The sequence below is a fragment of the Coregonus lavaretus genome (genome assembly GCF_964263955.1).
Source record: "Coregonus lavaretus genome assembly, contig: HAP1_SCAFFOLD_573, whole genome shotgun sequence".
Classification (NCBI taxonomy): domain Eukaryota; kingdom Metazoa; phylum Chordata; class Actinopteri; order Salmoniformes; family Salmonidae; genus Coregonus; species Coregonus lavaretus.
The window spans coordinates 31610-44551 of NW_028162982.1; the positions used below are offsets into that span (position 1 = coordinate 31610).

Below are 12942 nucleotides of genomic sequence, written 5' to 3' on the forward strand. Positions count from 1 at the left end.
ATATATACGTTTTGGGGGGGGAGGGGGGGGTACATTAATGCAAGTTAGACAGGCAGCAAGCCTCAGTGGGGGAGGAGAAGTGAGGAGGGGGGGAGGAGAGGAGAGGAAGGGGTGAGGGACAGAAAGAAAGATTCCAAAAGGTCTTTCACTTCTAGAGCATCTCACAGACACTTCCCCTGCTACCACTATCCCTCCATCCCTCCTTCCCTCCATCCCTCCTTCCCTCCTTCCCACCATCCCTCCATCCCTCCATCCCTCTATCCCTCCTTCCCTCCATCCCTCCTTCCCTCCATCCCTCCATCCCTCCATCCCCCCTTCCCTCCTTCCCTCCATCCCTCATTCCCCCCTTCCCTCCATCCCTCCATCCCTCCTTCCCTCCTTTCTGCCCAGGGGCACATTTAGTCAGTAGTACTGGTCATGTAAAATGACAACATAGAGACAGATGAATAATAATAACTATAATATATCCACAGAATAGTCTACTCTAGTCCACCGTCCACGTACAGATAACGTCTGCATCCCGAATGTACCCTACACAGTGCACTATTTTTTACCAGAGCCCATATGGAAAAGGGTGAAGGGTTTGGGTTTCAGACCAACGTGTGACCAGTTCACAAGGGAAAACCAAACAAGGTGGTAAAGAAATTGATGTAAATAGTAAAAGTTTGTTTTCACACAGAAGATAGATGTTATGACATGACTGCTGGTTTCTTCTTGTCACACACACACACACACACACACACACTCCTGCCTTTTCACTTTCCCTTACAGCGTGTGTGTGTTTACAGGTAGATGACAGGGAGAAGAATGAATGAAAAGAGTGAGTGAGTGAGTGCGTGCGTGAGTGAAAGAGGTTGCAGTGGCTTGCCCTTGGTTTGTAGCTGTGTAGCTGGCAGCAGAGGCTGGTGGGAAAGATGCCCACGTGTCAACTCCATCTTTAATTTAGACCTGGCACCAAGAGAGAGCGACAGAAAGAGAGAGAGGGAGGAGTGAGAGAGAGAGACGGGTGAAGGAATTAGAGCGAGGAAAGGACAGAGGGAAGAGAGAAATAAAGAGGAGGAAATCTCTCTCTCTCTCTCACTCTCTCACTCACTCACTCACTCACTCACTCACTCACTCACTCACTCACTCACTCACTCACTCACTCACTCACTCACTCACTCTCACTCTCAGAGATAGTCGAGATGAGAACAGTTTAGAGACCAAAAAGCAGCTGTCTACCCCGAAGATTAATATACACACACACACACACACACACACACACACACACACACACACACACACACACACACAGGAATAATCTAAAATAAATCATAATAATTATATAATCTCTATATGGTCTCCTAACCCATCTCTCTAATGGCAACTGAACATGATTATTTTAGGTACTTGTTGACTTAATCTGCATCCCAAATGGAACCCTATTTCCCTATATAGTGCACTACATTCATCCAGGGCACATAGGGCTCAGATTAAATCAATACTACAGGGAACTAGACTGGCCCTAACCCGACAGAGCGAGAGAGAGTGTCTGAGAACGTACTGTACTTGTCTGTGTTTCTTGCGTGGCTCCTAGAAAGCCGCGGCCGGAGCAGTGCATCACACACACACACAGAGATTGTAGATTATAGTTCACATATGGGCTGACCCCTGCCCCCCCCACACCAGCGCAGGATGTTAATTGGACGACTACAGGGGTCAGAGGTCAAAAACTCATCCTGACCAATGACGTCAAAGATGGAGCAGGCCATCATTTCCACATCATCCCTCTTTCATTCTCTCTCTCTGTCCATCCATCCATCCATCAATATTATTAACGTATCCCCCAGCTGCAGATTAGGGGATTAGCATCCTGGCTATTTTATCATGTAGCATCAGCATTATGCTACGCTAGCTCGGAGCTAGCGCTGTCCACACATTCCTGTAAACAAGTATATTTCATCGTTAGCCGTAGCCTAGCCAATAGCAGAGAATCTCAGTGATAGAGGGGTAAACAACTCACTACTGCCGATACAACAGCGCCATCTGGTGGTTTAATATGTGTACTGCACCACAACACCTGCAGCCAGCGTGAGTCTCAAATGTTTTTGGTGCTGAGATTAACTTTTTGGCTTTTCCTGACTCTCCAGTCTCGAAAGTCAAAACATTACCAACCATTCAGATAGTCCAAACAGAAACTATTCCAAGTTGAACCACCAGCTTTTAGTTTTGGGACAGATAGTGCTTAAGAGATAAGCTACAGTCAGAACGAGTGGTTAAAAGACAAAATCTCTGACAGACATTGATGAGAAAAATATACATGTAAAAAGAAATCTGACGAATGAACAGAAAATATATATATATTTTTTACTTTGGTTACCTCGTCTCTACTTTGGTTACCTCGTCTCTACTTTCCCTGTCTAAAACACCGGGGAGAAGAATTGAACAAATTAACATCTTTAAACATTTAATCAAATAAAAAAAATGTAATTACAATTAAAAACAAATAAAAAATGAAAACAACAAAAATAATTTTTTCACCAACTAAAGCCCAGGAACCATTATGATAAAATTGACATAATTAAATTTACACCATGGTCAACTCTACTTCTGATTGGACAGGAGTAGAGGAAGAGGATGAATCCACCAATGAGGCGATGCCATTGTCCAGGCTCCTGTTCCAGGCACTGCTATTGGGCGTTAAGGGTAAAGTGGGCGTGGAGCAGTTGGATGGCGTGCCTGAGCTGGAGCTAGGGCTGCTATGAATGGATAAGGAAAAGAGGGCGTCGCTGCAGAGACCTTTGGACTCGAGTTCCGCCTGCAGGTATTGGCAGATCTCCTCAGGGAGACGCTGGAGCTCCGCCTCCAAGTCTTGCTCCAACCGGGCCTTCAGCTGGAATTTAAATAGTTTGATTTATTAGATAAAGGGATCCTTCAACATTAAATGATCCCTTTACTCAAAAACGTTCTTTAAGTACGTTATTCATTAGTTCAATGTTAATAAAATGCCCCCCAAAATGGTGCATGTCAGCAGTCAATTTTTCAAGATGGAGTGCTTTCAGTACAGAGCTTAAACTGTCATGATGATGCGTTTTGCCTCGTATATTTGAAGTTTGAAGGGTTGTGTGTGTGTGTGTCTGTCTCTGTCTGTGTGTGTCTGTCTGTCTCTGTCTGTCTGTGTGTCTGTCTGTCTCTGTCTGTCTCTGTCTGTCTCTGTCTGTCTGTGTGTCTGTCTGTGTGTCTGTCTGTCTGTATGTGTCTGTGTGTCTGTCTGTGTGTGTCTGTCTGTCTGTCTCTGTGTGTGTCTGTCTGTCTGTGTGTGTCTGTCTGTCTCTGTGTGTGTGTGTGTGTGTCTGTCTGTCTGTCTCTGTGTGTGTCTGTCTGTCTCTGTGTCTCTGTCTGTCTGTCTGTCTCTGTCTGTCTGTCTCTGTCTGTCTGTCTGTCTGTCTCTGTCTGTCTGTCTGTCTGTCTCTGTGTCTGTCTCTGTGTCTGTCTCTGTGTCTGTCTCTGTGTCTGTCTCTGTGTCTGTCTCTGTCTGTGTCTGTCTGTCTGTCTGTCTCTGTCTGTGTCTCTGTCTGTGTCTCTGTGTCTGTCTCTGTCTCTGTCTCTGTCTCTGTCTCTGTGTCTGTCTCTGTGTCTGTCTCTGTGTCTGTCTCTGTGTCTGTCTCTGTGTCTGTCTCTGTGTCTGTCTCTGTGTCTGTCTCTGTGTCTGTCTGTCTGTGTCTCACCAGTGGTTTCTCCTCCTCTATGTGTCGTAGGACTTCTCTCTGACCAATGACCAACTTCTCCTGACGCCTTGACTGGGCCTCATCCAACTAGAGTGGGGGGGGGGGGGGGAGAAAGAGAGAGAGGGGGGAGAGAGAGAGTGGGGTGAGAGAGAGGGAGGTGAGAGAGAAAGAGAGAGAGGGGGAGAGAGGAGCGAGAAAGAGGAAGGGAGATAAGAGTTATTGACTTCACAAAGGGAGACGGCTGACAGAGAGCAGAAAAGAGAGGTACTACTCAGAGGATAAGACGTGTGTGTGTGTGTGTGTGTGTGTGTGTGTGTGTGTATGTGTGTGTGTGTGTGTGTGTGTATGTGTGTATGTGTGTGTGTGTGTGTGTGTGTGTATGTGTGTGTGTGTGGCCTGCACACACTTACCCTGCGGATTAAGGCGACAGAATCTGAGATATGCTTCCTGTTGATCTCATTCTGTTCTCTACAAAGAGAGAGAGGGACATAAAAAATGTTGGGAGACTGTAATTACCTTTGATAATGATACACACACACACACACACACACACACACACACACACACACACACACTCCAACCCACGCTGACGCACACACACACACACTGACGTACGACTCGGCCTTGTCTCTGTCTCTGCTCTTGGCCTCAATGATGCTGTTCTGTCTCTTCCTGTCTAGAATCTTCTGAAGCTCCTTCTTCTCTCTGTAAACAACAACAACAACAACAACAATGGTATTACCAGATCATCAACAACAACCATAACCAAATCAACAACAACATTTCAAAAAGACAGTAGGGCACCTTTAATTCACAAAGTATAAACGCAGCTTGCGATTGCATCAGACTAGGAAGGGATTCCATCAGAATAACTGACCAGGTACATTCTGAGTAATACAGTTGTTATGACAGCTGATGTGTGGTGAGCGTTCTGGCACAAAGGTCATCATCCAAGTGATAGCGTCACATCGGTGGTGGATGAGGTGAGTTTGCCCCTTACTACGCAAGTGCTTTGAGCGCTGGAAAAGCACTACATAAATCCAATCAATTATTATTATAAATGATCAGAAAACAGTATGTTACCTCTCGTATAATAACTTAAGTGTACTAATAAAAGGTGTTTTGATAGGGTTAGGGTCCATCTATATTGGGAATAATACAGTGGTTATAAAGTGTTATAACCATCTTACCTCGCGCAGATCTCCTTGAGTTTTTTCAGTTGAGCAGTCTGGCATTCCTGGGACGTCTCCTTTAGTTTCTGAGATGCCTGGAGCACACAGTAGGAGGGGTGAGAGTGTGTGTACCTCTCGTAGGTGTGTGTGTGTGTGTGTGTACTCTCGTAGGTGTGTGTGTGTGTGTACCTCTCGTAGGTGTGTGTGTGTGTGTACCTCTCGTAGGTGTGTGTGTGTGTGTGTGTACCTCTCGTAGGTGTGTGTGTGTGTGTACCTCTCGTAGGTGTGTGTGTGTGTGTGTGTACCTCTCGTAGGTGTGTGTGTGTGTGTACCTCTCGTAGGTGTGTGTGTGTGTGTACCTCTCGTAGGTGTGTGTGTGTACCTCTCGTAGGTGTGTGTGTGTGTGTGTGTGTGTGTGTACCTCTGGTAGGTGTGTGTGTGTGTGTGTACTCTCGTAGGTGTGTGTGTGTGTGTACCTCTCGTAGGTGTGTGTGTGTGTGTGTGTGTGTGTGTACCTCTGGTAGGTGTGTGTGTGTGTGTGTGTGTACTCTCGTAGGTGTGTGTGTGTGTGTACCTCTCGTAGGTGTGTGTGTGTGTGTGTGTGTGTACCTCTGGTAGGTGTGTGTGTGTACTCTCGTAGGTGTGTGTGTGTACCTCTCGTAGGTGTGTGTGTGTGTGTGTGTGTACCTCTCGTAGGTGTGTGTGTGTACTCTCGTAGGTGTGTGTGTGTGTGTACCTCTGGTAGGTGTGTGTGTGTGTGTACCTCTGGTAGGTGTGTGTGTGAGTGTGTGTGTGTACCTCTGGTAGGTGTGTGTGTGTGTGTGTACCTCTCGTAGGTGTGTGTGTGTGTGTGTGTGTGTGTGTGTGTGTGTGTGTGTGTGTGTGTACCTCTCGTAGGTGTGTGTGTGTGTGTGTGTGTGTGTGTGTGTGTGTGTACCTCTGGTAGGTGTGTGTGTGTGTGTGTACCTCTCGTAGGTGTGTGTGTGTGTGTGTACTCTCGTAGGTGTGTGTGTGTGTGTACCTCTCGTAGGTGTGTGTGTGTGTGTGTGTGTGTGTACTCTCGTAGGTGTGTGTGTGTGTGTACCTCTCGTAGGTGTGTGTGTGTGTGTACCTCTCGTAGGTGTGTGTGTGTGTGTGTGTGTGTGTGTGTGTACCTCTGGTAGGTGTGTGTGTGTGTGTGTACTCTCGTAGGTGTGTGTGTGTGTGTACCTCTCGTAGGTGTGTGTGTGTGTGTGTGTGTGTGTGTGTGTGTGTGTGTGTGTACCTCTGGTAGGTGTGTGTGTGTGTGTGTACTCTCGTAGGTGTGTGTGTGTGTGTGTACCTCTCGTAGGTGTGTGTGTGTGTGTGTGTGTGTGTGTACCTCTGGTAGGTGTGTGTGTGTACTCTCGTAGGTGTGTGTGTGTGTGTACCTCTCGTAGGTGTGTGTGTGTGTGTGTGTGTGTGTGTACCTCTCGTAGGTGTGTGTGTGTACTCTCGTAGGTGTGTGTGTGTGTGTACCTCTGGTAGGTGTGTGTGTGTGTGTACCTCTCGTAGGTGTGTGTGTGTGTGTGTGTGTACCTCTGGTAGGTGTGTGTGTGTGTGTGTACCTCTCGTAGGTGTGTGTGTGTGTGTACCTCTGGTAGGTGTGTGTGTGTGTGTACCTCTCGTAGGTGTGTGTGTGTGTGTGTGTGTGTGTGTGTGTACCTCTGGTAGGTGTGTGTGTGTGTGTGTGTGTGTGTGTGTGTACCTCTGGTAGGTGTGTGTGTGTGTGTGTGTGTACCTATGGTAGGTGTGTGTGTGTGTACCTATGGTAGGTGTGTGTGTGTGTGTGTGTGTGTGTGTGTGTGTGTGTGTGTACCTCTGGTAGGTGTGTGTGTGTGTGTGTGTGTGTACCTCTGGTAGGTGTGTGTGTGTGTACCTATGGTAGGTGTGTGTGTGTGTGTGTGTGTGTGTGTGTGTGTGTACCTCTGGTAGGTGTGTGTGTGTGTGTACCTCTGGTAGGTGAGTGTGTGTGTGTGTACCTCTGGTAGGTGTGTGTGTGTGTGTGTACCTCTCGTAGGTGTGTGTGTGTGTGTGTGTGTGTGTGTGTGTGTGTGTGTGTACCTCTCGTAGGTGTGTGTGTGTGTGTACCTCTCATAGGTGTGTGTGTGTGTGTGTGTTTGTACCTCTCGTAGGTGTGTGTGTGTTTGTACCTCTCGTAGGTGTGTGTGTGTGTGTGTGTGTGTGTACCTCTGGTAGGTGTGTGTGTGTGTGTACCTCTGGTAGGTGAGTGTGTGTGTGTGTACCTCTGGTAGGTGTGTGTGTGTGTGTGTACCTCTCGTAGGTGTGTGTGTGTGTGTGTGTGTGTGTGTACCTCTGGTAGGTGTGTGTGTGTGTGTGTACCTCTGGTAGGTGTGTGTGTGTACTCTCGTAGGTGTGTGTGTGTGTGTACCTCTCGTAGGTGTGTGTGTGTGTGTGTGTGTGTGTGTACCTCTCGTAGGTGTGTGTGTGTGTGTACCTCTGGTAGGTGTGTGTGTGTGTGTGTGTGTACCTCTGGTAGGTGTGTGTGTGTGTACTCTCGTAGGTGTGTGTGTGTGTGTACCTCTCGTAGGTGTGTGTGTGTGTGTGTGTGTGTGTGTGTACCTCTCGTAGGTGTGTGTGTGTACTCTCGTAGGTGTGTGTGTGTGTGTACCTCTGGTAGGTGTGTGTGTGTGTGTACCTCTCGTAGGTGTGTGTGTGTGTGTACCTCTGGTAGGTGTGTGTGTGTGTGTGTGTGTGTGTACCTCTGGTAGGTGTGTGTGTGTGTGTGTACCTCTCGTAGGTGTGTGTGTGTGTGTACCTCTCGTAGGTGTGTGTGTGTGTGTGTGTGTACCTATGGTAGGTGTGTGTGTGTGTACCTATGGTAGGTGTGTGTGTGTGTGTGTGTGTGTGTGTACCTCTGGTAGGTGTGTGTGTGTGTGTGTGTGTGTGTGTGTGTGTGTGTGTGTACCTCTGGTAGGTGTGTGTGTGTGTGTGTGTGTGTGTGTACCTATGGTAGGTGTGTGTGTGTGTGTGTGTGTGTGTGTACCTCTGGTAGGTGTGTGTGTGTGTGTGTGTACCTCTGGTAGGTGTGTGTGTGTGTGTACCTCTCGTAGGTGTGTGTGTGTGTGTGTGTGTGTGTGTGTGTACCTCTGGTAGGTGTGTGTGTGTGTGTGTGTGTGTACCTCTGGTAGGTGTGTGTGTGTGTGTGTACCTATGGTAGGTGTGTGTGTGTGTGTGTGTGTGTGTGTGTGTGTGTGTGTGTGTGTGTGTACCTCTGGTAGGTGTGTGTGTGTGTGTGTGTGTGTACCTCTGGTAGGTGTGTGTGTGTGTGTGTACCTCTCGTAGGTGTGTGTGTGTGTGTGTGTGTGTGTGTGTGTGTGTGTACCTCTGGTAGGTGTGTGTGTGTGTGTGTGTGTACCTCTGGTAGGTGTGTGTGTGTGTGTACCTCTCGTAGGTGTGTGTGTGTGTGTGTGTGTGTGTGTGTGTACCTCTGGTAGGTGTGTGTGTGTGTGTACCTCTCGTAGGTGTGTGTGTGTGTGTGTGTGTGTGTGTGTGTGTGTACCTCTCGTAGGTGTGTGTGTGTGTGTGTGTACCTCTCATAGGTGTGTGTGTGTTTGTACCTCTCGTAGGTGTGTGTGTGTGTGTGTGTGTGTGTACCTCTCGTAGGTGTGTGTGTGTTTGTACCTCTCGTAGGTGTGTGTGTGTGTGTACCTCTCATAGGTGTGTGTGTGTGTGTACCTCTCATAGGTGTGTGTGTGTGTGTGTGTGTGTGTACCTCTGGTAGGTGTGTGTGTGTGTGTACCTCTCGTAGGTGTGTGTGTGTGTGTGTGTGTGTGTGTGTGTGTGTACCTCTCGTAGGTGTGTGTGTGTGTGTACCTCTCATAGGTGTGTGTGTGTTTGTACCTCTCGTAGGTGTGTGTGTGTGTGTGTGTGTGTGTACCTCTCGTAGGTGTGTGTGTGTTTGTACCTCTCGTAGGTGTGTGTGTGTGTGTACCTCTCATAGGTGTGTGTGTGTGTGTACCTCTCATAGGTGTGTGTGTGTGTGTGTGTGTGTGTGTACCTCTCGTAGGTGTGTGTGTGTGTGTACCTCTCGTAGGTGTGTGTGTGTTTGTACCTCTCGTAGGTGTGTGTGTGTGTGTGTGTGTGTGTACCTCTGGTAGGTGTGTGTGTGTGTGTACCTCTGGTAGGTGAGTGTGTGTGTGTGTACCTCTGGTAGGTGTGTGTGTGTGTGTGTGTGTACCTCTCGTAGGTGTGTGTGTGTGTGTGTGTGTGTGTGTACCTCTGGTAGGTGTGTGTGTGTGTGTGTACCTCTGGTAGGTGTGTGTGTGTGTGTACCTCTCGTAGGTGTGTGTGTGTGTGTGTGTGTGTGTGTGTGTGTGTGTGTACCTCTCGTAGGTGTGTGTGTGTGTGTGTACCTCTCGTAGGTGTGTGTGTGTTTGTACCTCTCGTAGGTGTGTGTGTGTGTGTACCTCTCATAGGTGTGTGTGTGTGTGTGTGTTTGTACCTCTCGTAGGTGTGTGTGTGTTTGTACCTCTCGTAGGTGTGTGTGTGTGTGTGTGTACCTCTGGTAGGTGTGTGTGTGTGTGTACCTCTGGTAGGTGAGTGTGTGTGTGTGTACCTCTGGTAGGTGTGTGTGTGTGTGTGTACCTCTCGTAGGTGTGTGTGTGTTTGTACCTCTCGTAGGTGTGTGTGTGTTTGTACCTCTCGTAGGTGTGTGTGTGTTTGTACCTCTCGTAGGTGTGTGTGTACCTCTCGTAGGTGTGTGTGTACCTCTCGTAGGTGTGTGTGTACCTCTGGTGTGTGTGTGTGTGTGTGTGTACCTCTGGTGTGTGTGTGTGTGTGTGTACCTCTGGTGTGTGTGTGTGTACCTCTGGTGTGTGTGTGTGTGTGTGTACCTCTGGTGTGTGTGTGTGTGTGTGTACCTCTGGTGTGTGTGTGTGTACCTCTGGTGTGTGTGTGTGTACCTCTCGTAGGTGTGTGTGTACCTCTGGTGTGTGTGTGTGTACCTCTCGTAGGTGTGTGTGTACCTCTCGTAGGTGTGTGTGTACCTCTCGTAGGTGTGTGTGTACCTCTGGTGTGTGTGTGTGTGTGTGTACCTCTGGTGTGTGTGTGTGTGTGTGTACCTCTGGTGTGTGTGTGTGTACCTCTGGTGTGTGTGTGTGTGTGTGTACCTCTGGTGTGTGTGTGTGTGTGTGTACCTCTGGTGTGTGTGTGTGTACCTCTGGTGTGTGTGTGTGTACCTCTGGTGTGTGTGTGTGTGTGTACCTCTGGTGTGTGTGTGTGTGTGTGTACCTCTGGTGTGTGTGTGTGTGTGTGTGTGTGTGTGTACCTCTGGGTTGTGTGTGTGTGTGTGTGTGTACCTCTCGTAGGTGTGTGTGTCTCTTCTCTCTCTCCAGTGTGTGTTGTTGTTGTCGTAGTTTCAGCAGCTCCTCCATCTGCCACTCCCTGAGCTGCACTGTCCGTTTCTGTAGCTCCACCTCCAACGCTGTCAGCTGCCTCTGCACCGGCTCTGCTGGCTCACTGACACACACACACACACACACACACTCTATATTCCCCACCGTGTCTCTTCCTCTTGTCTTACTCCAAACCCCCTCCCAGCTCTCTAGATACCGGCTGTAGTTCGGAATGGACAGGGGTGTATTCACTAGGAACCAAACGGAACCAAACTGTCAGGGGGGCCGACCTGAAATTGTCCAATAGAAACTCTCTGCAAAACGTTTTCTATTTGGAGTAAACGGTTTGTTTTTTAGCGAAACGATTTACTACGACGTCTGACCAATGAATACAGCCCTGGGCTAGTGGATTATCTGGATTATTCTTCTTCGTCCCCTTCACCATCCCTTCCTTACTTCTTCTTCATGCTGCATTTCAGGTTTTTCTCCATCTGACTGCGTCGTTTCTGTGTGTCAGAGCGTAGCTGGCTACAGCGACTCCTCTGCTCCTTACTCAGGGCCCACACCTGTCAATACGCAGGCACACAGAAACCTTCAATAGCCGTTCATGAATAATATTATCGTCGTTTATTGGTAAGATCTCTGCCAGTTACTATTTCTGATTCTGCTCCAGAGAGAGAGAGACGGAGGTGAGAGACGGAGGAGGTGAGAGAGCGTCAGTCTAACCTTCTTCAGGTGTTTCTTCTGGAGCTCTTGGAGTTCTTTACACTGTTTCTGAGCCTGGAGATCTGAGAGAGGAGGGGGGGAGAGGGACAGAGATAAACAGTGGAATTAGCTGATATTATTATTTGGACTCCCACCACATGAGGGCGATAGTGAGTTCTGTGGCGTAATGTAATGTAGATGAGTGGAATGGAGAGTACTTACTTGCCAGGACTGTAGCAATAAGATCCTCTTTCTGGCCTGAAACGTGGAGACAGAGACATGACAGGAGTGGTTGAAATGTGACATGACCGGTTTGTTCATTACACAGCAAGGTAACGCTACACGCTTGATAACTTCACACAATAATACACATTTAATGATGACCAACAAGATACAGTTGAAGTCGGAAGTTTACATACAACTTAGCCAAATACATTTAAATTCAGTTTTTCACAATTCCTGACATTTAATCCTAGTAAAGATTCCCTGTCTTAGGTCAGTTAGGATCACCACTTTATTTTAAGAATGTGAAATGTCAGAATAATAGTAGAGAGAATGATTTATTTCAGTTTTTATTTCTTTCATCACATTCCCAGTGGGTCAGAAGTTTACATACACTCAATTAGTATTTGGTAGCATTGCCTTTAAAATTGTTTAGCTTGGGTCAAACATTTCGGGTAGTCTTCCACAAGCTTCCCACAATAAGTTGGGTGAATCCTGGCCCATTCCTCCTGACAGAGCTGGTGTAACTGAGTCAGGTTTGTAGGCCTCCTTGCTCGCACACACTTTTTCAGTTCTGCCCACAAATGTTCTATAGGATTGAGGTCAGGGCTTTGTGATGGCCACTCCAATACCTTGACTTTGTTGTCCTTAAGCCATTTTGCCACAACTTTGGAAGTATGCTTGGGGTCATTGTCCATTTGGAAGACCCATTTGCGACCAAGCTTTAACTTCCTGACTGATGTCTTGAGATGTTGCTTCAATATATCCACATAATTTTCCTTCCTCATGATGCCATCTATTTTGTGAAGTGCACCAGTCCCTCCTGCAGCAAAGCACCCTCACAGCATGATGCTGCCACCCCCGTGCTTCACGGTGGGGATGGTGTTCTTCGGCTTGCAAGCCTTCCCCTTTTCCCTCCAAACATAACGATGGTCATTATGGCCAAACAGTTCTATTTTTGTTTCATCAGACCAGAGGACATTTCTCCAAAAAGTACAATCTTTGTCCCCATGTGCAGTTGCAAACCGTAGTCTGGCTTTTTTATGGCGGTTTTGGAGCAGCGGCTTCTTCCTTGCTGAGCGGCCTTTCAGGTTATGTCGATATAGGACTCGTTTTACTGTGGATATAGATACTTTTGTACCTGTTTCCTCCAGCATCTTCACAAGGTCCTTTGCTGTTGTTCTGGGATTGATTTGCACTTTTCGCACCAAAGTACGTTCATCTCTAGGAGACAGAACGCGTATGACAGCTGAGTGGTCCCATTGTGTTTATACTTGCGTACTATTGTTTGTACAGATGAACGTGGAACCTTCAGGCGTTTGGAAATTGCTCCCAAGGATGAACCAGACTTGTGGAGGTCTACAATTGTTTTTCTGAGGTCTTGGTTGATTTCCCCATGATGTCAAGCAAAGCGGCATTGTGTTTGAAGGTAGGCCTTCAAATACATCCACAAGTACACCTCCAACTGACTCAAATGATGTCAATTAGCCTATCAGAAGCTTCTAAAAGCCATGATATCCTTTTCTGGAATTTTCCAAGCTGTTTAAAGGCACAGTCAACTTAGTGTATGTAATCTTCTGACGCACTGGAATTGTGATACAGTGAATTATAAGTGAAATAATCTGTCTGTAAACAATTGTTGGAAAAATTACTTGTCATGCAGAAAGTAGATGTCCTAACCGACTTGCCAAAACCATAGTTTGTTAACAAGAAATTTGTGGAGTGGTTGAAAAACGACTTTTAATGACTCCAACCTAAGTG

General features: G+C 47.4%; 1 protein-coding gene across 1 annotated transcript in view; it reads right to left on the bottom strand.

The window, feature by feature from the left end:
• Nucleotides 1-384: 384 nt before the first annotated feature.
• The window catches only part of LOC311118626 (1-phosphatidylinositol 4,5-bisphosphate phosphodiesterase beta-3-like), a 102775-nt gene continuing 90217 nt past the window's right edge, over nucleotides 385-12942 (bottom strand). The window contains exons 25-33 of the mRNA XM_084193414.1: nucleotides 11182-11217; nucleotides 10981-11042; nucleotides 10711-10820; nucleotides 10219-10378; nucleotides 4898-4974; nucleotides 4323-4412; nucleotides 4118-4175; nucleotides 3708-3794; nucleotides 385-2872 (exon numbers count right to left, since the gene is read on the bottom strand). Of these exons, the coding sequence (XP_084049540.1) occupies nucleotides 2567-2872; nucleotides 3708-3794; nucleotides 4118-4175; nucleotides 4323-4412; nucleotides 4898-4974; nucleotides 10219-10378; nucleotides 10711-10820; nucleotides 10981-11042; nucleotides 11182-11217 (986 nt within the window). The 3' untranslated portion in view covers nucleotides 385-2566. The remainder of the gene's footprint in view (nucleotides 2873-3707; nucleotides 3795-4117; nucleotides 4176-4322; nucleotides 4413-4897; nucleotides 4975-10218; nucleotides 10379-10710; nucleotides 10821-10980; nucleotides 11043-11181; nucleotides 11218-12942) is intronic.